Source organism: Heterodontus francisci, chromosome 22 (genome assembly GCF_036365525.1).
Source record: "Heterodontus francisci isolate sHetFra1 chromosome 22, sHetFra1.hap1, whole genome shotgun sequence".
Taxonomy (NCBI): domain Eukaryota; kingdom Metazoa; phylum Chordata; class Chondrichthyes; order Heterodontiformes; family Heterodontidae; genus Heterodontus; species Heterodontus francisci.
The window spans coordinates 52473356-52499282 of NC_090392.1; the positions used below are offsets into that span (position 1 = coordinate 52473356).

A 25927-nucleotide genomic window follows, 5' to 3' on the forward strand; every position below is an offset into this window, starting at 1 on the left:
TTTCTGTTTTCTATTGCATCCAAGTTGGGCAGGTAGTGAGTCAAGAATTTTTGCTGGCCAACCTCGTCAGTAATCAAGCTCACCATTGGTGGAAATTACAAGTAACAGAAGAAAAGAATGTTCAAATATTGGTTGAATTTTTTCAGTCATTATGTTTCTCTTAAATGCCACTAATGTTTCCCTGGTTTGACAGTTACTAATTGCAGTGATGGTGATCGATACCAAATCCATTCTTTCATATCAAGTACGTTCTTCCATGTCAGTCAGGACATCACAATTACTTCCCACAATGTTTCTCACTACCAACTCTTATCAAAGCAGATGTTCTTTTTAACATCTATCCTTTACAATCAATGTCTGGCCTCTCTGTGCCTGAATTCACTCTGATTTCCCCAGGTGAAGGAAAGCAATGAAAGTTCCACACAGACTATCTTCAGCTCTCAACCACTGATGTAATCAGACAGCAACTCCCTGCAAACCCCTCCAACTCCTATCCACTCTGACGCACTTAATAGCACCTAAAAAGGGAGTTGGCAGCCAGCATACTTTAGAGAAACACAGGCATAGAGGGATTCCGATTGAAAGTTTTAAATTGATGAAGGGTTTGGATAGACATTGGTTAGCTCTGTTCTTTAAAATGAACTGGGATGCTACAATGAGAGATCAATGTTTATAACATCTGTGGGCAAGCAGTGGATTCGATGGCAAGAACTGCCAAGACACATGGGCCTAGAAATTCATTGACGTTGCGCCTGTTTTACAGGATAAAATGGGCACCTAAGTGTCCAATATGGAGACAACATGTACGCACACATTCTGCATTAGAACCTCGTCCCCTGCCATATTGGTAAATTATAGGCTTCTAGGGCCTGCACCTGAAACAGACATTTGACCTTTTGCATATGTAAGTAGTGGAGGGGGTGGAAACGCCTGTTTCAGGACTCCTTTCCAAAACTGGGCTGCCCTGAATGCTGACAGCGCAGGGCCTGCTGCATTCAGGATGTCTAAGTTTACATGTGGCCCAACAGGCAGTTCTTGTATGCAGATGTCAGCTGTCATCATAGTCAGCTTAACCAATCAGAATAACTGCTTCAGGCCAACTGAATAAAACAAGCCCTTCGAATAATGAGCATTTCCAACAGGGCACATCGTGGCATAGCATCCAAACAGCATTCTGAATGGAGAGCAGGGCAAGTCTTGCTGTGCCAGTCAACATTCTCAGGAATCACTTAGATGAAGTCAAAGTGAGCAAATGTTTTTGTGTTTTGCTTCTTTGCTCACTGCTAAAATGGTGTGTGTGCAACACGGGTGAAAACACAGGACTTCAGCACCATGGAAGTGCCAGCTACATTGTACAGAGAGGTGAGCAGTTTCTATAATGTGCAAGGTGAAAATCTATCCTTATGCTTCTAATAGTTTCAGTGCCTTGCTGACAGTTTTACACATGGGCATAAGTAAAGAAAAAGTTTCACCTGCATTTGTGGTGTATGACTGGGCTCCCCCTGAATAATAACTAGCAACAGAGGTAGGCCAGAGATTTGTTTCTTCCTCAAATTTAAATCAATGCCCCAGGCTTGTACCATGGTGGAGGATATTTAACCTCAGTGTGAGAGCCATGAGTCCAATCCCTGATATTAAACCTGAGATGGGGTATATAAATAAAAGCAAAATACTGCGGATGCTGGAAATCTGAAATAAAAACAAGAAATGCTGGAAATACTCAGCAGGTCTGGCAGCATCTGTGGAGAGAGAAGCAGTGTTAATGTTTCAGGTTAGTGACCCTTCTTCATTATTATATGGGGTATATAAACTTGTGATGGAGTCTACTGGGGAAATGGTTAAACATCTGATATCCTATTGAGGAGGAGTTTAGGCATCCATTTGATCTCTATGTAGAGAAAACATACATAGGGGAGAAGTTCTGTTTCTCACTGCTACAGTCTAAATAACTGCCCTGAATCCTGAACCAAGGTCCATTTACCACTATGTAATAGGCATGCAAGAAATTCCCGAATAAGAAAAGCCATCAAGCATACTCCTTTTATAGACCATACACAATCGAGCCTAACATGGCCCCTTCCCAATCCATTTATTTTCCCTAGATAAACCTGCACAGGTACTCCCTGATCCCAAGGGCGATCAAGTAAAACCCTTGATATACTTACCCATCCTCATGTCTCCACTCTTCAGCCCTTGTCTGCTATGTTCCAAAGCCACCATTCTAGGAGCACGTGAACCATTGTGTTCTATGGATTATTTCATTATCTTTCTCTATATTCATGTTAGGAAAAATAAGCTTCATTTTTTCATTTATGGAATTGATATTTCTTGACAAAGGGTGGAATATCTCCTTCTTCAACCACGTTTTGAAGACAACAGCAACCCGCTAGCAGAAATAGATTTTGGGGGCATTGACCACAGAAGGATTGTTGGCCTGTACATGGGAGGACTGCGTGCTGTTCTTTGAGTTCTGCCACAAGGGCCTTGTAAACCCCCGATGAATCTCTGGAACAAATAAAGGATTGGTCTTGATCTAATGCCTCATCTGAAGGACAATTAAACTAGCTCTGGTGTTATCCAGAAACAGCATTCCTTGTGCCACATTGCTGGGCGGATTTTTACACTGAATTTGTGTACACAATGGTCCTGGGAACAAAACCCTCCTAGTAAAATGTCTCTTGTTTATTGTGGCCTCGATTCACTAGGGAGGTCGTTACAGTCAGGAGAATAGGTCAAAGCAAACATTTGTCCTGGAATGATATGAAGAGATTAAAGAGAAACCGACACACCTGTTAATCCTCAATCACTTGAGCAAGGACAGAAAGACTCACAGTGACACCGAGCCCATATGGCAGGATCTGAAGCACTTTTTAAGCTCAGAATCAATAGCTATAGATTCTGAGCTTTCCTTATTCATCAGACTGTGGACAGAAGTAGACAGCTCTCCAGAGTGAGGAGAGTAAGCAGAGCCGATGACACTTATTAAAAGTATTCTTCCAATCAATAATAATCAAACCAAAGAGCATCAGGCAAAAGAAGAAACAATCACAATTTCAACCCTTCCCCACTGAAAAGCCAAAAATTGGGCTATTGAATTTCAAACCCATCAACTCTCCCATTCCAACTGGAACATCATCTATTATGATGGGCGGCACAGTGGCGCAGTGGTAAGCACCGCAGCCTCACAGCTCCAGCGACCTGGGTTCAATTCTGGGTACTGCCTGTGTGGAGTTTGCAAGTTCTCCCTGAGTCTGCGTGGGTTTCCTCTGGGTGCTCCAGTTTCCTCCCACAAGCCAAAGACTTACTGCTTGATAGGTTAATTGGCCATTATAAATTGCCCCTAGTATAGGTAGGTGGTAGGGAAAATATAGGGACAGGTGGGGATGTGGTAGGAATATGGAATTAGTGTAGGATTAGTATAACATGGGTGGTTGATGGTCGGCACAGACTCGGTGGGCCGAAGGGCCTGTTTCAGTGCTGTATCTCTAAATTTAAAAAAAATTATTTTAATTATCATTCTTTCTTCCCTATTTTGTTACACCATTCCGTATGTTATTGCCTCCTGTCTTTTCAGGTCCCCCCATGTTACATTTCATCTCTCTGCCCCCTTGACCCCAACTTTCGGGCTGGAGAATGACAGCCTGCTCACGGATGGTTGCTCTGAAACTGGAGGTTGAATTGAAAGCTGCCCTGGATGGAATCAAGCTGCCATTTCTTTTCCACTTGCTACTTTCCTATAAATTGCCAAGTTCATCAGCAAGGGGTTCACCCCAATGGAAAAGCCCAGCACTCAGACACGCATGTTCATGATGCTGAACATGCATGATTTTTTATCATTCTTGGTAATGACAGGCAAGGTCATGCTAGCAAAGGGAGAACTGGCATTTATATAGCACCTATCACAACCTCAGGATGTCCCAAAGCATTTTGCAACCAATTCATTACTTTTGAAGTGCAGTTTGTTGTTATGCAGGACCCTGCAGAAGCCAATTTACGCACAGCCAGTGAGGTAAATGGTCAGTTAATCCAATTTTGGAAAATTCCCTGCTCTTCTTCCAAAGGTTTTTATGTGTTCAACAACAAGTGTGCTTTGCCTCGGTTTAACATCTCTTGCAAAGGAAGGCACCTCTGATGATACAGCACTCTTTCAGTACTGCTCTGAATTGTGCATTTTAAAATGATTATCAGGAAGCTGGAATTTATTGACTGTTCCTAATTGCGCTGAGAAGGTGGTAGCAGTTTGCTACAACTGAGTTACTTGCTGGGCCTCAAAGGGAAGCAAAGAGGCAATCACATTGTTGTGGACGGGAAAGACAGACAGATCAGACCCTGTAAGAATCACAAGTTTCCTGCCTGGAAGGACATTAGCAAACCAGTTGCATTTTTACAACAATAGTCATTTTTACTGATCCCCACATTTTTTAAAACTGCATTCAAATTCTCAAACTATCACAGTGAGACTTGAATTCACATTTGCTGGATTATTAGTCCAGACCTCAGGATTATGAATCCAGTGATAATACCACTACACTACTATACACACAACCATCTAACTTAAGAAACAAAAAGGCTACCAATTGAGCCAAGCTGATATTTTAGGCCTCCAGTAATATGGGTAAAATTAAATAAAGCTGTAGGCTATCCATTTGATCATTTAAACTATATTTCCATTGCCCCCACTATCCACAACTCCCTCCGCTGATGCCTTAGGGGTTTGAATGTCCTACACACCATTCCCAGTGGCCTCTTGCGCGACGGGGTGTGGAAGAGGAACAAACACATCCGGTTTTCAGAAATCTTCCCTTTTTTGGGAGCTTAAAGAAAAAAACTTGTAAAACTTGGAAATCTGAAATCAAACTGAAAATACTGGAACACAAGCCACAAACCAAAATGTTAAAGGAATGACTTGCATTTATATAGCACCTTTCATACCCTCAGCATGTCCCCACAATGTTGTACAACCACTCAAGTACCTAAGAAATCTAGTCACTGTTGTAATGTAGGAAATATACAGCTGATTTATGTACAACAAGCTCCCACAAACAGCAACCTAATAATGACCAGGTAATCTGTTTCAATTATGTTGGTTGAAGGATATTTGGCCAGGTCAGCAGGGAGAACTCTCCCATCTCTTGTTCAAATATTGTCATTGGATCTTTTATGCCCATCTGAGAGGGCAGATGTGGTTTGGTTGAATATCAATTTGGAAAGACAGCACTTCAAAAAGCTCACCACTCCCTTAATACTGTGCTGAAGTATCACCATAAATAGCACACGCAAGTTGTTGAAGGTGGACTGGGACTTGAACCTACAACTGTCTGAGCCAAAGGTAACAGTGTTACCCAAGGAGCAACAGCTGACAGCTTTAAATGGTCTCAGTCCTTTATAGATGCTGGTAGGGCCTGTTTTTCTGCCTTTGTTACCTTTTGAAACAGTGTTAAACATCCTCTCGTTTGATCCCAAGAGAAGTGGCTGAGATTAGGAGTTGGCGGCGCGAGGGTGGAATGTGAGCATGTAGCCTATCATTTAATGGCAGAATGCAGCACATTGGAGCCCACATAGTAGCATCCGATCCCAACCCTGCAGTTTCAAACAACAGTTCCACATACTCAGTTAAAAATGCCCGCTTTAAATATTTTAGAAATCTGTACGAAATGCCCACCAACTATCAATTACCAGTATCGCTCCTGTGTGGTTTCACTAAACAGAATGCACTCAAGCAATTTTAGACTATTTAAGGAATCAATACTAAAGGATACAGTTTCTCTCACAGTGCTCAAGATGCACTTGCCAGTCAGTGGTTACTGACTATTCAGAGTAATTACTCGTTACGGGCACCAGTTGTGTGCTATCCACATCGCAAAGCTTCTCAGTCTTCACTGCAACTCTGTATAAACGCTGTGCACAGCAAATCCTTCCTGGAGTGTGCTCAGCACCCTATCCCCTTTATTAATCCCCATTTTCCATACCTGAGCTACAGTAATTTCCTGTTTCTAAAATTCATTCTCATCGCTAATGAGGCCAATATTAATTGCCATTGTCTAATTGCCCTTGAGAAGGTGGGGATAGGTTGCCTTCCTGAATCACTGCAGTCTGTGTAGTGAAGGTACTCCCACAATGGCATTAGTTAGAGAGTTCTAGGATTTTGACCAGCCACGATGAAGGAACGACAATATATGTTCAAGTTCAGATGGTGTGAGATTTGAAGGGAAACTTGAAAGCAATGGTGTTTCCAAGCATCTCCTGCCCTTGTCCTTCTAGATTCTGATTCCCTCCGCACCTGCAGGTCCATCCACACCCGATTCCCCTCACCCATAGGCCACACCTGTCATCTGCCTTGCTCAGGGTATTATCCATATCAACTCTTCCCTCCACTAAAAATATGTCCTGCACCAGATTCCCACTCACCAATAGTGCAGCCTGCACAAGATTCCCATAGTTCTGATGAAAGGTCACAGATCTGAAACATTAACTTTGCTTCTCTCTCCACAGATGCTGCCAGACCTGCTGAGTATTTCCAGCACTTTTTGCTTTTGTTCCAGATTCCCAGTCATCTGTGGTGCAGCCTGCACCAAGATACCCTGAATGCATTTGCACTTCATTTTATTACTATTACACAGAACTACATAGAATTTATAGTATAGAAGCAGGCCATTCAGCCCAATGGTATATGCTGGTCTTTATGCTCCAGACAAGCCTCCTCCCATTCTATTTACTTCACTTAACTCTATCAACATATCCTACTAATCCATTCTCCCTCACGTAGTTGTCTAACTTCCCCTTAAATGCATATTTGCTGTACACCTCAACCACTCCACGGGCCAATATTCTCTGGAATTTGGAAGAATGAGGGGTGATCTAATTGAGACATACAAGATTCTGAAAGGGCTTGATAGGGTAGAAGCTGAGAGATTGTTTCCACTGGTCGGGGAATCTAGAACAGGGGGGCACAATCTCAGGATAAGGGGCCAATCATTCAGGACTGAGATGAGGAGAAATTACTACACTCAAAGGGTTGTGAATCTTTGGAATTCACTACCCCAGAGGGTTGTGGATACTCCATCATTGGATACATTTAAGCCTGGGAAAATAGATTTTTGGTCTCGCAGGGAATCAAGGGATATGGGGAACAGGCAGGAAAGTGGAATTGAAGCCCAAGATCAGCCATGATCGTATTGAATGGCAGAGCAGGCTCAATGGGCCGTATGATCTAATTCTGCTCCTATTTCTTGTGTTCTTGTGTAGCGAATTCCATATTCTCACCACTCTCTGACTAAAGAGATTTCTCCTCAATTGGTTATTGGATTTATTAGCGACTATCTTATATTTATAGCCAGCAGTTTTGGACTCCCGCACAAGTGGAAACATTTTCTCTACTTCTTTATAACCCTTTACAATTTTAAGGACCTCGGTCAGGTCACCTTTCAGTCTTCTCTTTTCTAGAGAAAAGAGTTCCTAGCAGTATCTACTATACAAAGAAATAACTGGAACACTGTACGCCACTCTGCTGTGCTTGTACTGCTCAGCCCTGCACTGCTGTCTTGACCACCGACGTAGGTCACAGGTGTACAATAATTTATCTTAAAAGGTGATAAGGGCCAATTTTCCTGTGTTTGCCAAGGCTGAGCCTCCATAAAACCATTAGCAGATACAATGGCTTAACAGCTTCATTCAAATCTGGAAGTGCAATCAGGACTCGGCGGGACAGATAAGGAGCAACTGAGTAACCTTGGGAATGCAAGGTAGCGACCATGCAAGAAGAGGTTTAATAAGGCTTCCACAATAGCAGGTGTTTATCAGGCGTAAAATTAGGCCCAGATCTACAGAGCTTTTAAACATTACATTTTCAAGCGGTTCTAATGAATTCCAATAAATTCTCTTTTTTTCCAAATGCGAGAGAAATGAATATCAGAGTAAATTTTACGATTTAATGCTACAGTGTAGAGTTTTGCCATGTGGAAGGTCATAGCGGGAATTCAGCCCATTCAATTCAGGTTGCACATGATTTTGAGCTCTGTATGTAAAATTTATCACTTGCAGCCCTCCAAAATTACACATGGCTCCACAGTCAGGTAACATGACAAACCCGGACACCTCCTCCCCTGAGAGTGCGGACTGCCCTCTGATAACCTGTCCAAATGACCATTCTTCCTGTATGAACCTCCACACCGTTTTGGACAGTTATGCAAATGTGGGGACTCAGGGAGAATCACAACTGAGCCAGATCCTGTCCCTCACCAACACCCACACATAACGCACTTTCAATCAGGGTTTACTGGATATAGCTCCGTCGCAGCAATCCTGGCCACATTTTCTGCTCCCTAATCCAGGGGACAAAGGCCAATTGAGGTAATCCTAACTATCGCCCTCAATGGGATTAACTAACTCAGCACAGATCAAGATTCTTGGTCAGTGGGGCTCAGCTCCAGACCTGGCAGTGCACAGACCACTGAGCCTGCAGAACTGCTTCATCATAGTGAAACTTGATTTGTATTTGTCCTTTTCACAATGGTAAAACTAATTCTGGGAACAATTCTATTTATTTCCGTTTTACATTTTACCCCAATGCTCTTTACTTGCTTGAGTGGCTTCCTCCTGGAGCTGTGTTCTGATGCGTGCTCACTTTATACCTGTTCTGAGTGTTTTTGTAACATGCCCGTCAGTTCCTATCCATCACTGGCCCCCTCCATTCTGAAGGAGCTGTGACATGTGTCACCTCAGAATGGACACTTTAGCTGTCAGACGGTGATGGGTCAGGGAAATAGCAAACGTCTTGGTTTAAACAACATCTGACCTTTGACCTTTAGCCGCCCACTGTGACCCCTAAGGCATTTCCACTGCTGGACTTTCTCAAGTGAGTAGTATGGAAATTGCAATACTATTCAACCAAATGAAGCCTTGTTCATTCCTTGATTGCAGGCCCTGTCCATGACTGTATTGATTTCCCTTAGTTATGACTATCTCTCTCTTTTGGTCTTTCCCTCTCAGATTGTGCATGCATTCTCTCCTCTTCCCCTGCTTGAAGTCTGTCTCTTGGTTTGTATTTGTGTGTGTTTCTTCTCTCTTTCTTAAACACACACACCCACCAATAATGAAGAGTCATCAGAGTCATCAAAAGGTAAATGATGCTTTTCAACCTGTTATTGAAAAGATAAGAACGACAAAGAACTTGTCAGCTCGTCCACATAATACATGGATCCCATAGTCTCCATCACCTGATCAAGTTTCTGTGCAACCAATGGGTTGAGACTCAAACAATTGTAATTTTGCAGTGCAATTATTAGTAACAAATAAATGCATGCATTTGTATGAAGTCTTTTGCGACTATACTATGCTCCATGGCGGGTTTTATTCACACACCTGAGCCATGGCTCAGTAGCAGCAATCTTACGAACACACATACGAACATATGAATTGGGAGCAGGAGTGGGGCACTCGGCCCCTCGAGCCTCCTCCACCATTCAACAAGATCATGGCTGATCTGATTGTACTTCAACTCCACATTCCCACCTACCCCCGATAATTTTTCACCCCTTTACTTATCGAAAATCTATCTACATCTGCCTTAAAAATATTCAAAGACTCTGCTTCCACTGACTTTTGAGGAAGAGAGTTCCAAAGACTCACAACCCTCTGAGAGAAAAAAATTTTCCTCATCTCTGTCTTAAATGGGCAACCCCTTATTTTTAACAGTGATCCCTAGTTCTTGATTCTCCCACAAGGGGAAACACCCTTTCCACATCCACCCTGTCAAGACCCCTCAGGATCTTATATATTTCAATCAAGTCGCATCTCACTCTTCTAAATTCCAGCAGGTACAAGCCTAACCTTTCCTCATAAGACAACACGCCCATTCCAGGTATCAGTCTAGTAAACCTTCGCTGAACTGCTTCCAATGCATTTACATCCTTCCTTAAATAAGGAGACCAATACCGTACACAGTACTTCAGATGTGGCCTCACCAATACCCTGTTTAACTGAAGCGTAACCTCCCTACTTTTGTATTGAATTTCCCTCGCAATAAACAATAACATTCTGTTAGCTTTCCTAATCACTTGCTGAACCTGCATCCTAACCTTCTGTGATTTATGCACTAGAACACCCAGATCCCTCTGCATCTCAGAGTTCTGTAATCTCTCGCCATTTAGATAGTATGCTTTTTTATTCTTCGTGCCAAAATGAACAATTTCACATCTTCTCATATTATACTCCATTTGCCAGATCTTTGCCCACTCACGTAACCTATCTAAATCCCTTTGTTGCTTCCTTACGCATTCTTCACAACTTATTTTCCCACCTATCTTTGTGTCATCAGCAATTTTAGCAACCATACCTTCGGTCCCGTCATCAAACTCATTTATATAAACTATAAAAAGTTAAGGCCCCAGCACTGATCCCTGTGGCACACCACTTGTTACATCTTGGCTACCAGACCCATTTATGCCTATTCTCTGTTCCCTATTAGCTGGCCAATCTTCTATCCATGCCAATGTGTTACTCCTGCACCATGAGCTTTTATTTTCCGCAATAACCTTTGATTTGGCACCTTATCAAATGCCTTCTGGAAATCTAAGTACAGTACATCCACTGGTTCCCCTTTATCCACAGCACATGTTACTTCTTCAAAGAACTCCAATAAATTGGTTAAACATGATCTCCCTTTCACAAAACCATGTTGACTTTGAATTTTTCGAAGTGCCCTGCTATAACATCTTTAATAAAAGCTTCTAACGTTAAGCTAACTGGCCTGTCATTTCCTACTTTGTTCTCCCAGTTTCAGGGAGAAGACTCGGAGGGCGGAGTACCGGAGCGGTGAGTATAAAAACCTTACCTCGGGGATTCACGGCCTTGTTCCAAGGAGAAGACTCAAAAGGCGGAGTACCGGAGAGGTGAGTATATAGAGTAACTTACCTCGGGTGAAAAAGAAAACTGAAAAAGTGACGTCACAGGAAAGCTGTGACCTGATTGACTGGTAGGGAATCTGCACTGAATTTGAAAATAAAACATTGATAAGCTAATTAACCCTAATTAACTAATTAATTAATAAGTAGAGGAGTAACTAAACCAGAGGGAGGAGATTACTGTATTTAGCATTTAATATTTATAGTAGAAATCTAGCACTAGGGACCATATAGTTAATTGGAACTTAATTTAGTAAGGATTTCATAAGTATTTATTTTAAATTAATATATTAATTAGTGCTAGAAATGTCAGTTAGAGGGGTAAAGTGCTTCACCTGTGAGATGTGGGAGGTCCGTGATGCTTCCAGCGTTCCGAACAACTACATTTGCAGGAAGTGTACCCAATTGCAGCTCCTCACAGACCACATGGATCGGTTGCAGCAGCAATTGGATGCACTTAGGAGCATGCAGGTGGCGGAAACATCATAGACAGGAGTTTTAGAGATGTGGTTACACCCAAGGTGCAGGCAGATAGATGGGTGACTGCTAGAAGGGGCAGGCAGTCAGTGCAGGAATCCCCTGTGGCTGTCCCCCTCTCTAACAAGTATACAGTTTTGGATACTGTTGGGGGGATGGCCTATCAGGGGAAAACAACAGCAGCAGCCAGAGCAGTGGTACCACGGCTGGCTCTGTTGTTCAGCAGGGAGGGACAAAGCGCAGAAGAGCAATTGTTATTGGGGACTCTATAGTCAGGGGCACAGATAGGCGTTTCTGTGGACGTGAAAGAGACTCCAGGATGGTATGTTGCCTCCCTGGTGCCAGGGTCAAGGATGTCTCTGAACGGACAGGGGGCATTCTGAAGGGGGAGGGTGAACAGCCAGAGGTTGTGGTACACACTGATACTAACGACATAGGCAGAAAGAGTGACGAGATCCTGCAGGGGGAGTTCAGGGAGTTAGGTAGTAAGTTAAAAAAGAGGACCTCTAGGGTTCTAATCTCAGGATTACTCCCTGTGCCACATGCCAGTGAGGCTAGAAATAGGAAGAGAGTGCAGCTAAACACATGGCTAAACAGCTGGTGTAGGAGGGAGGGTTTCAGATATCTGGATCATTGGGATCTCTTCCGGGACAGGTGGGACCTGAACAAGAAGGACGGGTTGCATCTAAACTGGAGGGGCACAAATATCCTGGCTGCGAGGTTTGCTGGCGTCGCTCGGGAGGGTTTAAACTATTGTGGCAGGGGGGTGGGAACCAGAGCAGTAGGTCAGCAGGTGAAATAACTGAGGGGGTACTAGTGAATAAGGCCAGTAAGACTGAGAGGAAGAGCAGACAGGGAGATGTTGTTGAGCACAGCGGGACTGGTGGTCTGAACTGCATTTGTTTCAATGCGAGAAGTATAACAGGTAAGGCAGATGAACTTAGAGCTTGGATTAGTACTTGGAACTATGATGTTGTTGCTATTACAGAGACTTGGTTGAGGGAAGGACAGGACTGGCAGCTAAACGTTCCGGGATTTAGATGCTTCAGGCGGGATAGAGAGGGATGTAAAAGGGGTGGGGGAGTTGCATTACTGGTTAAGGAGAATATCACAGCTGTACTGCGGGAGAACATCTCGGAAGGATCATGCAGCGAGGCAATATGGGTAGAGTTCAGGAATAGGAAGAGTGCAGTCACAATGTTTGGGGTTTACTACAGGCCTCCCAACAGCCAGCGAGAGACAGAGGAGCAGATATGTAGACAGATTTTGGAAAGATATAAAAGCAACAGGGTTGTTGTGGTGGGTGATTTTAACTTCTCCTATATTGACTGGGACTCACTTAGTGCTAGGGGCTTGGATGGGGCAGGAGTTGTAAGGAGCATCCAGGAGGTCTTCTTAAAACAATATGTAGATAGTCCAACTAGGGAAGGGGCCGTACTAGACCTGGTATTGGGGAATGAGCCCGGCCAGGTGGTCGAAGTTTCAGTTGGGGAGCATTTCGGGAACAGTGACCATAATTCCGTAAGTTTTAAGGTACTTGTGGATAAGGATAAGAGTAGTCCTCGGGTGAAGGTGCTAAATTGGGGGTAGGCTAATTATAACAATATTAGGCAGGAACTGAAGAATTTAGATTGGGGGTGGCTGTTTGAGGGTAAATCAACATCTGACATGTGGGAGTCTTTCAAACGTCAGTTGATCAGAATCCAGGACCAGCATGTTCCAGTGAGGAAGAAGGATAAGTTTGGCAAGTTTCGGGAACCTTGGATAACGAGGGATATTGTGAGCCTAGTCAAAAAGAAAAAGGAAACATTCGTAAGGGCTAGAAGGCTAGGAACAGACGAAGCCCTTGAGAAATATAAAGAAAGTAGGAAGGAACTTAAGCAAGGAGTCAGGAGGGCTAAAAGGGGTCATGAAAAGTCATTGGCAAACAGGATTAAGGAGAATCCCAAGGCTTTTTATACATATATAAAGAGCAAGAGGGTAACCAGGGAAAGGGTTGGCCCACTCAAGGACAGAGGAGGGAATCTATGCATGGAGCCAGAGGAAATGGGCGAGGTACTAAATGAGTACTTTGCATCAGTATTCACTAAAGAGAAGGAATTGGTGGATGATGAGTCTAGGGAAGGGTGTGTAGATAGTCTGGGTCATGTCGATATCAAAAAGGAGGAGGTGCTGAGCATCTTGAAAAACATTAATGTAGATAAGTCCCCAGAGCCTGATGGGATCTACCCCAGAATACTGAGGGAGGCAAGGGAGGAAATTGCTGGGGCCTTGACATAAATCTTTGTATCCGCATTGGCTACAGGTGAGGGCCCAGAGGACGGGAGAATAGTCAATGTTGTTCCTTTGTTAAAGAAGGGTAGCAAGGATAATCCAGGAAATTACAGGCCGGTGAGCCTTGCGCCAGTGGTAGGGAAATTATTAGAGAGGATTCTTCAGGATAGGATTTACTCCCATTTGGAAACAAATGGACTTATTAGCGAGAGGCAGCATGGTTTTGTGAAGGGGAGGTCGTGTCTCACTAACTTGATCGAGTTTTTTGAGGAAGTGACGAAGATGATTGATGAAGGAAGGGCAGTGGATGTTGTCTACATGGACTTCAGTAAAGCCTTTGACAAGGTCCCTCATGGCAGACTGGTACAAAAGGTGAAGTCACATTGGATCAGAGGTGAGCTAGCAAGATGGATACAGAACTGGCTCGGTCATAGAAGACAGAGGGTAGCAGTGGAAGGGTGCTTTTCTGAATGGAGGGCTGTGACTAGTGGTGTTCCGCAGGGATCAGTGCTGGGGCCTTTGCTGTTTGTAGTATATATAAATGATTTGGAGGAAAATGTAGCTGGTCTGATTAGTAAGTTTGCGGACGACACAAAGGTTGGTGGAGTTGCGGATAGTGATGAGGATTGTCAGAGGATACAGCAGGATATAGATCGGTTGGCGACTTGGACGGAGAAATGGCAAATGGAGTTTAATCCGGACAAATGTGAGGTAATGCATTTTGGAAGCTGTAATACAGGTGGGAAGTATACAGTAAATGGCAGAACCCTTAGGAGTATTGACAGGCAGAGAGATCTGGGCGTACAGGTCCACAGATCACTGAAAGTGGCAACGCAGGTGGATAAGGTAGTCAAGAAGGCATACGGCATACTTGCCTTCATCGGTCGGGGCATTGAGTATAAAAATTGGCATGCCATGCTGCAGCTGTACAGAACCTTAGTTCGGCCACACTTGGAATATTGCGTACAATTCTGGTCGCCACACTACCAGAAGGATGTGGAGGCTTTGGAGAGGGTACAGAAGAGGTTGACCAGGATGTTGCCTGGTCTGGAGGGTATTAGCTATGAGGGGAGGTTTGATAAACTCGGATTGTTTTCATTGGAATGACAGAGGTGGAGGGGCAACCTGATAGAGGTTTACAAAGTTATGAGTGGTATGGACAGAGTGGATAGTCAGAAGCTTTTTACCAGGGTCGAAGAGTCAGTTACTAGGGGACATAGGTTTAAGGTGCAAGGGGCAAGGTTTAGAGGGGATGTGCGAGGCAAGAGGCAAAGGGCGGTGAGTGCCTGGAACTTGTGAGTTACATTTGCTATTTTCCAATCTATTGGAACTTTCCACGAATCTAGGGAATTTTGGAAAATTAAAACCAACACATCAACTATCTCACTAGTCATTTCTTTTAAGACCCTAGGAATGAAGTCCATCAGAACCCAGGAACTTGTCAGCCTACAGCTCCAACAATTTGCTCAGTACAATATCCCTGGTGATTGTAATTTTCTTGAGTTCCTCCCTCCCTTCCATTTCCTGATTTACAGCTATTTCTGGAATGTTACTTGTATACTCTATAGTGAAGCCCGATGCAAAATATTGCTCAGTTCATCTGCCACCTCCTTATTTTCCGTTATTAATTCCCCAGACTATAGGACCAATGCTCACTTTGTTAACTTTTCTTTAAATATCTATAGAAACTCTTACTGTCTGTTTTTATACTTCTCGCTAGCTTTCTCTTGTACTCTAATTTTTCACTCATTAATTTTTTAGTCATTTTTGTTGTTTTTTTTATATTCTGTCCAATCTTCTGACCTGCCACCCATCTTTGCGCAATCATATTCTTTTTCTTTACTTTTGATACTATCTTTAACTTTTTTAGTAAACCACGGATGGTGGGTCCTACCCTTGGAAATTTTCTTACTCGTTGGAATGTATCTATTCTGTGTATTCTGAAATATCCCCTTAAATGTTTGCCACTGCATCTCTATTGACTTATCCCTTAACCTACTTTGCCAGTTCACTTTAGCTAGCTTTCATGCCCTCATAATTGCCCTTATTTAAGTTTAAAATAATAGTCTTAGACCCAGTCTTCTCTCCCTGAAACTGCCTAGGGGTGCCTTCACTATGAGGTCATTAATTAATCCTATCTCGTTGCACAGTACCAGGTCTGGTATAACCTGCACTTCGATTGGCTCCAAAATGTGCTATTCCAATAAACTATCTCAAAAACATTCCATGAACTCCTGATCTAAGCTACCTATGCCCATCTGATTTTTTCAGTCAATATGTACATTAAAATCCCCCATGATTATCATTGTACTTTCTGACAAGGTCCCATTATATCTTCCTTTATACCCTGTCCTACCATGTGGTTAATGTTAAGGGCCTGTACACCACTCCTACAAGTGACTTCTTGCCTTCATCATTTCTTATCTCTACCCAAACCACTTCTATATCCTGGTTTCTTGAATTTAGGTCATTCTAAATGCATTCAGATACAGAGCCTTTAGTTTTGTCCTTTTATTATTTTTGTAACCTCTAGCCTGATCTTAGATTTGTACTCTCTGTCCCTTCCTGTCACATGTCTGTTTATCATTTCCCATATTAATGCCTTTCTCTCTTGCCTTGTTTCTGAGCCAGGAAAATCATGGGTTCAAGTCCCATTCTCATAACCAGACCACATATCTAGACTGACACTTCAGTGCAGTATTAAAGGAGTGCTGCACTATCAGATGTTCCTTCCTTTGTATGAGATGTTAAACTGAAGCATTGTCTGCTCGCTAAGGTGGGTGTAAGGGTTGAGAACCAGAGGACACCAATTCAAGGCGAGTGGCAAAAGAAGCAGAGGTGACATAAGTGAAAAACTTGTATATGCAGTGAGTGGTCAGTATCTGGAATGCACTGCCTGAGAGTGTGGTGGATGCAGATTCAATTGTGGCATTCAAAAGGAATTAGATAATTGTCTGAAGAGAAGGAATTTGCAAGGTTATGGGGGAAAGGCAGGGGATGGGACTAGCTAAGTAGCTGTTAAAGAGAGCTGGCATGGACATGACAGGCCGAAGGGCCTCCTTCTGTGCTGTTGCCATTCTATGATTCTCTAAAGGATACCATGGTAGGACTTTGCAAAAGAGCAGGGGAGTTCTCCCTGGTGTCCTGACAATATTTATCCCTCAACCAACATCACTAAAACAGATAACCTAGTTATTATTTTATTGCTGTTTGTGGGAGCTTGCTGTGTGCAAATTGGATGCTGGGTTTCCTATATTACAACAGCGACTACACTTCAAAAGTTTCTTCTTCCTTTATATTAAAGACGTTAACCTGTTTGGTTAAATTAAAATGGCAGACAGAAGAATTTCGCATGAATGGAATAATACATTTGTTATTAATATTGCACAGTGCCACTTTCACGCGAAACTCTTCCTAAACTGAACTTTAAAAATGATGTTCAGTAAAAAAAAAAATAGCAAATGCTGACTCCTTCAAACATTCTAAAACATGAGGTGCAGGCACAAGGGAGGATCCTGTATTTATAGCACAGTCTGAATATGTACAATCAGCAGCTTCAGACTCCACACTGCAACCAACCTGTCTCCTGCTACAATCAGCTCTATGCATTAGTAGTCATTCTCTGTATACATACATTGCACCCACAGCACAGAAACAGCCATTTGGCCTAACTGGTGTTTGCCAGTATTTATGCTCTGCACGAGCCTCCTCCCATCCCCCTTCATCTCAACCTTCCATTCCTTTCTCACTCATGTACTTAGCTAGCTTACCCTTAAATGCATCCATATTATCTGCCTCAACTACTCCATGTGGTAGCATGTTCCACATTCTCATCACTTTGTTGATAAAGAAGTTTCTCCTGAATTCCCTATGGAAATTATTAGTGATTCTTACACTTATGGTCGCTAGTTTTGGTCTCACTGCTAAATGGAAACATTGGGCTGAAATTTTTGGGAGAGGCTGATGCCCCGTCGCTGAGGCTGAAAGCGAAAGTTGACTCGCTCCAGCGGGTGGCAGGACCCTGGGTGGCATTTTGCCAGCAGCAGCCAATTAACAGGTGGGCAGATGGTAGCCCACCCTCTTATTCTTCTAAACTCCAGAGAATATAGACCGAATTTACTCAACCTCTCACAGTAGGACAACTCTGTCAACACAGGACCAGTCTAGTGAACCTTCACTGTACCATCTGCAATGCAAGTCTATCCTTCCTTAAATATGGAGAGCAAAATGGCGCACAGTATTCCAGGTGTGGTCTCACCAAAGCCCGGTACAATTGGAACAAGACTTCCTTATGTCTGTACGCTAATCCCCTTGCACTAAAGGCCAACATGCCATTTGCCTTCCTAATTGCTTGCTGTATCTGCATGCTAACATTTTGTGTTCCTTGTACACCCAAGTCCCTCTGAACATTTACAAGTTTCATGCCTTTTAAACATATTCTGTTTTTACAACCAAAGTGAATGAACTCACACTTCCCCACATTATACTCCATCTGCCACTTTGTTGCCACTCACTTAGCCTGTCCAAATCTCTTTGCAGCCTCTTCGTGTCCTCCTCACAGTTTACATTCCCTCCTAGCTTTGTATCATGAGAAAGTTTAGATACCTTACTCTCTGTCTCTTCATCTAAGTCATTAATATAGATTGTAAATAACTGAGGTCCCAGCACCAATCCTTGTGGCAGTCCGTTAGTTACAGCCTGCCAACTTGAAAATGCCCTGTTAATCCCTACTCTTCACTTCCTGTCCATTAACCAATCCTCTATCCATGTTAATATATTGCTCCTAACTCCATGAGCCCTTATCTTGCATATTAACCATTTGGGTGATACTTTTATCGAATGCCTTTTGGAAATGCAATACACTGCATTTTCTGGTTCCTCTTTAGCTACCCTACTAGCTGCATGCTCAAAAAACTCTAATAAATATTTCAAACACCATTTACTTTCTTAAAACCATGTTGAGTCTGTCTGATCATACTGTGATTTTCTAAGCATATTGCTAAGACTTCTTTAATAATAGATTCCAGCACTTTCCCGATGATTGGTGTCAGGCTAACTGGTCTGTAGTTCCCTGTTTTGTTCTCCCTCCTTTCTTGAACAGCAGCGTTACATTTGCTAACATCCAATCTTCTGAATATAGGGAATTTTGGAAAATCATAACCGATCATCCACAATCTCTGCAGCTACCTATTTTAGAACCCTAGGATGTAGACCATCAGGTCCTGGAGATTTGTCAGATTTTAGTCCCTGAAGTTTTTCCAGTATTTTTTCTCTGCTGGTATCAATTATCTTAATTTCCTCACTGTTATTAGCCCCTAGATTACCCTCTATTTCTGGCAATTAATTTGTGTCTTCTGTAAAGACAGATAGAAAATATGTGTTCAATGTTTCTACAATTTCCTCATTTCCCATGATACTTTCTCCTGTTTCTACTTCTAAGGGATTAATGTTTACTTTAGCTGCTCTCCTCCTCTTTGTAGACTTGTAAAAGCTCATAGAATATGTTTTGTATATTTCTTGCTAGTTTACTCTCATGTTCTATTTTTTCCCTTTTATCAACTTTTTGGTGACTCTTTGCTGGTTTTTAAGACAGTCCCAATCCTTAGGCTTACTACCACTCTTTGCAATATTATAAGCCTCTTCTTTTAATCTAATACCATCCTTAAACTCCTTAGTAAGCCACGGATAGATCATTCTTGCTGGGTTTTTTTAATGGACGGTACTTTTGTTGAACATTTTGAATTGTTTCTTTAAATGTTTCCTACTGTTTAATTTACTGCCGTATCTTTTAGTCTATTTCCTCAATCAACCTTAGACAGCTCTCCCCTCATACCAAAGTAATTGGCTTTGTTTAAGTTTAAGATTCATATTTGTGAATGGAGTATGCCACTTTCAAACTTAGTATGGCATTCAACTATATTATGATCACTTTTTCCTCCCAGAGGATCCTTTACTAAGAGATTACTAATTAACCTGCCTCATTGCACAATACTAGTTCTAAAATAGCTTTATCCCGAGTTGGTTCTACAATGTATTGTTCCAGGAAACTGCAACAAAACCATTCCGAAAACTCATCTTCCAAATCACCTTTGCCAATTTGATTGGTCCAGTCTACATGAAGATTAAAGTCCCCCAAAATTATTACATTGTCTTTGTTACAATCTGCAATCGTTTGTGATGAAGGGTCACTGACCTGAAACGTTAACTCTGCTTCTCTCTCCACAGATGCTGCCAGATCTGCTGAGTAGTTCCAGCATTTCTTGTTTGTATTTCAGATTTCCAGCATCTGCAGTATTTTGCTTTTATCCAATTATTTATTGTTTAATGCTCTGTCTAATGGTACAACTATTGTTCAGGGCCTACAAACTACTCCCACCAGCATTTTCTGACCCTTGTTATTTGTAATCTTCACCCATACTGATTGTACTTTCTGAGCCAAAATCCTTTCGCACTACTGTCCCTATGTCATCCTTAACTATTAGGACTGCTCCTCCTATTTTTCCATTCTGTCTGTCTTTTCAAAATGTTGCATATCCTGGAATATCTATTTCCCAACCTGGATCACCTTGTAACCATGTCTCTATAATGGCAATTAGATCTAAATCATTTATATTGCGGGTGCTTTGCCCATTCAGATAAAAAGCCTTTAATTTTATTTTTTAACTACTATTCTTTGCATGGACCTTATTTGCTGATGCACTATTACCAGTCAATGATATGTTCTTTCCTGTCCCATTCTGCTTCTCTTTACCCACATAGTTACATTATTCTATTGTCCCGCCTTTTCTCTTTGGATTTCTAAATCTACCTTCACCTGAACCCTTGTGCAGCCCTGCACCCTGCCCCCCTAACCCACCGTTAGTTTAAAGCCCTATCCACAGCCCTAGTTATACGATTTTCCAGGACATTGATCCCAGCCTGGTTTAAGTGGAACCCAGTCCAATGGAACAACTCCCCGAGTACTGGTACCATTGTCCCATGAGTCAAAACCCCTTCTTCCCACACCACTATTTGAGCAATGCAATTAATTCTCTAATCTGCTTGACCCAATTGACACGTGGCTCAGGTAACAATCCAGAGATGATTACATTTTATGTTCTGCATTTTAATTTGGACCCTAGCTCCTCAAACTCTCTCAGCAGAATATCATTCTTAGTTCTACCTATGTCGTTAGTTTCTACGTAGACCATGACCACTGAATCCTCCCCCTCCCAGTTTGTCTCTAGCCACAAGGAGATGTCCTTAGCCCTGGCATTGGGCAGACAACAGAACCTTTGGAGCTGGTCGCAGCTGCAGAGAACTGTATCAATCCCTCTGAATATACTGTCTCCGATCACTACCACATTCCTTTTTGCTCGCCCCTCTTGAATAGCATTCTGCACCAAGGTCATAGTGTCATAGAGTTATGCAGCACAGAAACAGGCCCTTCGGCCCATCATGTCTGTGCCAGCCATAAAGCACCTAACTATTCGAATCCCATTTTCCAGCACTTGATCCGTAGCCTTCTATGCTATGGCATTTCAAGTGCTCATCTGAATACTTCTTAAATGTTGTGAGGGTTCCTGCCTCTAGCACCTCTTCAGGCAGTGCATTCCAGATTCCAACCACCTTCTGAGTGAAATTTTTTCCCTCAAATCCCCTCCAAACCTCCTGCCCCTTAACTTAAATCTATGCCCCCTGGTTATTGACCCCTCCACTAAGGGAAAAAGTTTCTTCCTATCTAATCTATCAATGCCCCTCATAATTTTGTATACCTCAATCATATCCCCCCTCAGCCTTCTCTGCTCTAAAGAAAACAACCCTAGCCTTTTCAGTCTCTCTTCATAGCTGAAATGCTCCAGCCCAGGCAACATCCTGGTGAATCTGCCCCTCCAGGGCAATCACATCCTTCCTATAGTATGGTGCCCAGAACTGTACACAGTACTCCAGCTGTGGCCTAACTAGCGTTTTATTTGCTCATTCACCCTGCAGTCCTTGCTGTCATCCACGCAGGTAGCAAGCACCTCGTACCTGCTGGTCAAAGTCAAGGGCTGAGGCTCTTCCATTACTACTTGTTGGATCCCCATTCCTGTCTGGCTCATGGTCATACACTCGTATCCCTGACCATTGACCAACTCTAAAGCTCAACCTAACCTAAGCGGTGTGACTGCCTCCTGGAACAAAGTGTCCACGCAGGTAAATCTCCCCCTTTCTGATGCCCCGCAATGTCTGAGGCTCTGACTCCAGTTCAGCAGCTCTGAGTTGAAGTTGCTCAAACTGCAGACACTTACGCAGATATGGTCATCCAGGAATGTAATGTATTCCACAGATGCCCACATATTGCAGTCACGGAACATCACCATCCCTGCCATGTCTGTCTAACCTTATTTATTTATTTGATTAGTTAATTAGTGACTAATTTAATTAGCTACAGTCTCCTAGCCTGGAGACAAATGAAGAACACTCACCAGCTACTGGAGGTGAAAGAAAAAGAATAAAAAGCAGCACCTCCTTCCCCCTTTGCTCACTTGCACCAAATTCTCGACATATCATTCTGCTCCCAGGTTACTGTGCAAACATTGTCTAGTTTTTTTAAGAGAGCTTATGGCTCACACCCAAGTTACAACTGTTGAATGAGCTTCCTGCTACAGTAATTAACCACTTTCAGTTGATTGACTGACTGCCACCACCAGACAGTTTCTGTTAACTTGGTATCTTAACTAGCTTGCAGTTTGAAAGTTCTCAGTCAGAGTCTGACTGTTAATCTAAGTTACAGCTTGAGAAATACTCACCAGAGAGATTCCACTTGCACCAAATTCCTGACTTAGCACTCAGTCCACAAAGCACTTTGTTCCCAGATCACTTTGTGCTCCCCACTCATCCTTTTGAATACTTTCTGCACCTTCTCCAGTGCGTCTATATCCTTTTTATAATACAGAGACCAGAACTGTGCATAGTATGGAGAACTGTATAATACTTGGCAACAATCTTGCACTGGAACTATAACATAAATATTACATCACCTCGGAGCTTCTTGCCTTCGACATCTCAAATCACAGGAAGCTCTTGGAGAAAGGGCAAGAGAATGGCTCTTCAATGGAGCCAGCACGGGCTGAAGGGCCTTTTGTTATGCGAGTAGGATTCAAAGATTCTACATTAACTTTTCCATGAAATGCAAAATGGAAATTACCGACTCTTGCAATGTGGGATACTGAATTTTTTCTGCTACTATTCCTGCACTCAGGCCGGGTAACGGTGGAAATAGTGGGAAAATAGAGCGTTGAGGTCAGCTGCCAATTTCCCAACCTGACCTAGGTTTTCCTGCCCGGTCACTGTTGCAATGGCCACTGGATGCCTGTCCGCTGCCATCTAAATAGTAACAGGGAGGCCGAGACCAGCCTGTCATCCCATTTCCCTTTGGCCCGTCCTAGTTACTGGCATTTTCCATGGATAAAGGTAATGGTCAACGTGGGGTAGCAGCATTTGTACCCCTGAAGTTTAGCAATGGAGGAACTGGGCCTAGGAGAAGCCATCCCTTCCTCCAAAATGGCTTCTATTCACTTAGCTATTTAGGCCTTGGAACCTTGCCAGGGCCTACAAGACTGAAGTTCCTGCTACTTTATGATCCCTCACTGCCTCTCGGGGTGCTGCAGTGGTGTCCCTGTGGTGCTTGGGCAAGTATCCCTCAACCCTGAAAAATGGGTCGAGGGGTGTGGGGGTGCAACATTATCAAAAGGTATGCCCAATACACTACTGCACCAAGGAAAATCCAGCTCCAAACAGCTTATACCAGACATATAAATGTGACAAAAGTCTTGTCATTTTGAGGGAAATTGATTGCAGTCCTCAAAGGGTTAAAGAGTTTTGACATGAGCTGTCAGCAAAATGGGAAACTGGGGCTTGAGGGTGTCCTAATGGCATCGGGGCTGTCAGTCGCAGCCTGCAGGCCTGAAACACCTCGCAAACACTGACATTGCAATTCGGGTGTTAATGTTCTGTGAGCATTGACCTTTGGCCTTTGCTAGCTGGAAGCTGCAATGCTCGGCCGTGCAGTATTGATTGGCTGATCAATGGCTTAACTCAACTGAGCGACATTTGATAAACACTCGGTGTGAAGAGGATTTCATGGATGCTCGGGACAAGAGGTTGGCTCCAATTATATCGCTCATAACTGCCAGCTGTAATGAATTGAAAATTGAGCATTGCTTCCTTTAAGAAAGGCATTCCTTTTGTAAATGGAGGGATTGAATTGCATGTGCTAGCCACTTTAAACAAACCACTGGAACCAGCAACAGTTCCTGGGATCAGAGCAAAGAAATAGCTTTGAACTCATTGAATCATAGAGTCTTGTACCACAGAAAGTGGCTATTTGGCCCATCATGTCTGTGCTGGCCCTTTCGAAGAGCTACCAAATTAGTTATCTACTCCCCTGCTCTTTTGCCATAGCCCTATAAATTTTCCCTTTTCTATTATTTATGCGATTTCCTTTTGATAGTTACTATTGAATCTGTTTCCACCTTCCCTTCAGGCAATGATTTCCAAATCAAATCACTGCATAAAACAATTTCTCCTCTCCTCCCTGGTTCTTTTGCCAATTATCTTAAATCTGTGTTTGTTGTAACTGACCCTTTTGTGGAAACAGGCTCTCCCTACCTACACTATCAAAACAAGTCATAACACTTCTCTTAAATCTTTCACTCACTCTTCTCTGCTTGAAAGAGAACAGTCCCAGCTTCTCTAGTCACTGCAAACATTTAAGACAGTGCTGCCTAATTCCTGAATGACAGCTCACTAAGGCATGCATTTAAACTCAGGCCTATTGGATCTTGAGGGCTAGCATGGATCAGCACACCACCAAGCAGGGGTCTCTTTTCACCCAGTCACTTACTCGCGACTTCCAGCGATGCATTTCTACTGACCGCCTCCCCGAGGTAATTCCTGGCGAGACACACGTAGATGCCTTCATCGGGCTTGCTCCTCCGCCCATGCACGATGCGCAGGAAGAAGAGCGATCCGCTGGGGAGCAGCATGCGGTGGGAGCGAGGGTCATCCCTGTCTGTCTCCACTCGCTCTCCATCTTTGTACCATTCGATGATAGGAGTGGGTCGCCCCTCTGCTTTGCAGTTCAGTGTGGCCGGCTCCCCTTTCGACACAATTAGGTCTGAGGGATGCTCGATAACCCGGGGTGCAGAGTCTTCCAGACGCAGCCTAGAGCCTGAAAAAAAAATTTTTAAATCAGATTTGCCATTGTGATTATCCAGTCTGGATTAGCCCGGTTACTAAGCCGATGATGTCACTGGAAGATTTGTTAACAATCACCTCATTCTAATAGATTCTGAGCTCTGTCTTGGCACAGTGGGTAATGCACCATGTGGTGGTAGTGCTAGAATTGGAATTCCCTACCTCACACCATTGTGGAAGAACCATTGCCTCAAGAACTGCAACAGTTCAAGGGGAGGCCCCACAATCACCATCTCAGGGCAGTTAGGGATACGCCAGAAATGCAGCTTTGATGGCAATACCCACTGACCAGGGAGGCTTCAGGCTCAATAAGTGGACCTCAGACAGGGTAGCAGAACAGGCATTACAATTGGTCTCAGTACCTGTGTGCTATAAAAGGGGAAAGTTATTCATGATCTTTACTATTGTGTGCAATTTTGTATCCACACTTGCATTTTCCACCAGATCGCTGGACAGCAATAAGGATCGGCAACTATGGGTAATTGTTCCTGTTTAGGCCACATAAGGAGATATTAGGACAGGGGACGAATACTAATGGTCAAAGAGTAGGTTTGAAGGTGTGTCTTAAAGGAGGGGAGAGATGAAGAGGTGGAGCAATCTAGGGAGGGAATTTCAGAGCTTGGGGCCTAGACATCTGAAGGCATGGCCACCAATGGTGGGTTGAAGGAAGGCGGTGATGCACAAGAGGCCAGAATTAGAAAAACATAGAGACCTTGGAGGCTTGTAGGACTAGAGGAGGTTACAGAGATTGGGAGGGGTGGAACCATGGAGCGACATGAGGCTAAGAATTTTTAAATGGAAGCAATCAGAGAACAGGAGCCAATGTAGGTCAGTGAGCACAGGGGTGATAGGTGAACAGGACTTGGTGGGTGTTAGGATACGGGCAGCAGAGTTTTGGATGAGCTCATGTTTACGGAGGGTGGAAGACGGGAGGTTGGCCAAAGCTACATGGCAGCCTGAGATCAGCTAACTTCACACAGCTCCCTAATCAAACTGAGAGCCTCACTGATCTGCACTGTTCAGTACCACACCAGCAGTGCATTTACCAATCAAGA

General features: G+C 43.3%; 1 protein-coding gene across 5 annotated transcripts in view; it reads right to left on the bottom strand.

Moving 5' to 3' along the window:
- The window catches only part of robo3 (roundabout, axon guidance receptor, homolog 3 (Drosophila)), a 514962-nt gene that overhangs the window by 240631 nt on the left and 248404 nt on the right, over nucleotides 1-25927 (bottom strand). For all 5 annotated transcript variants that reach the window (XM_068053853.1, XM_068053848.1, XM_068053850.1 and 2 more), the window contains exon 2: nucleotides 24520-24846. In XM_068053853.1, the coding sequence (XP_067909954.1) occupies nucleotides 24520-24846 (327 nt within the window). The remainder of the gene's footprint in view (nucleotides 1-24519; nucleotides 24847-25927) is intronic.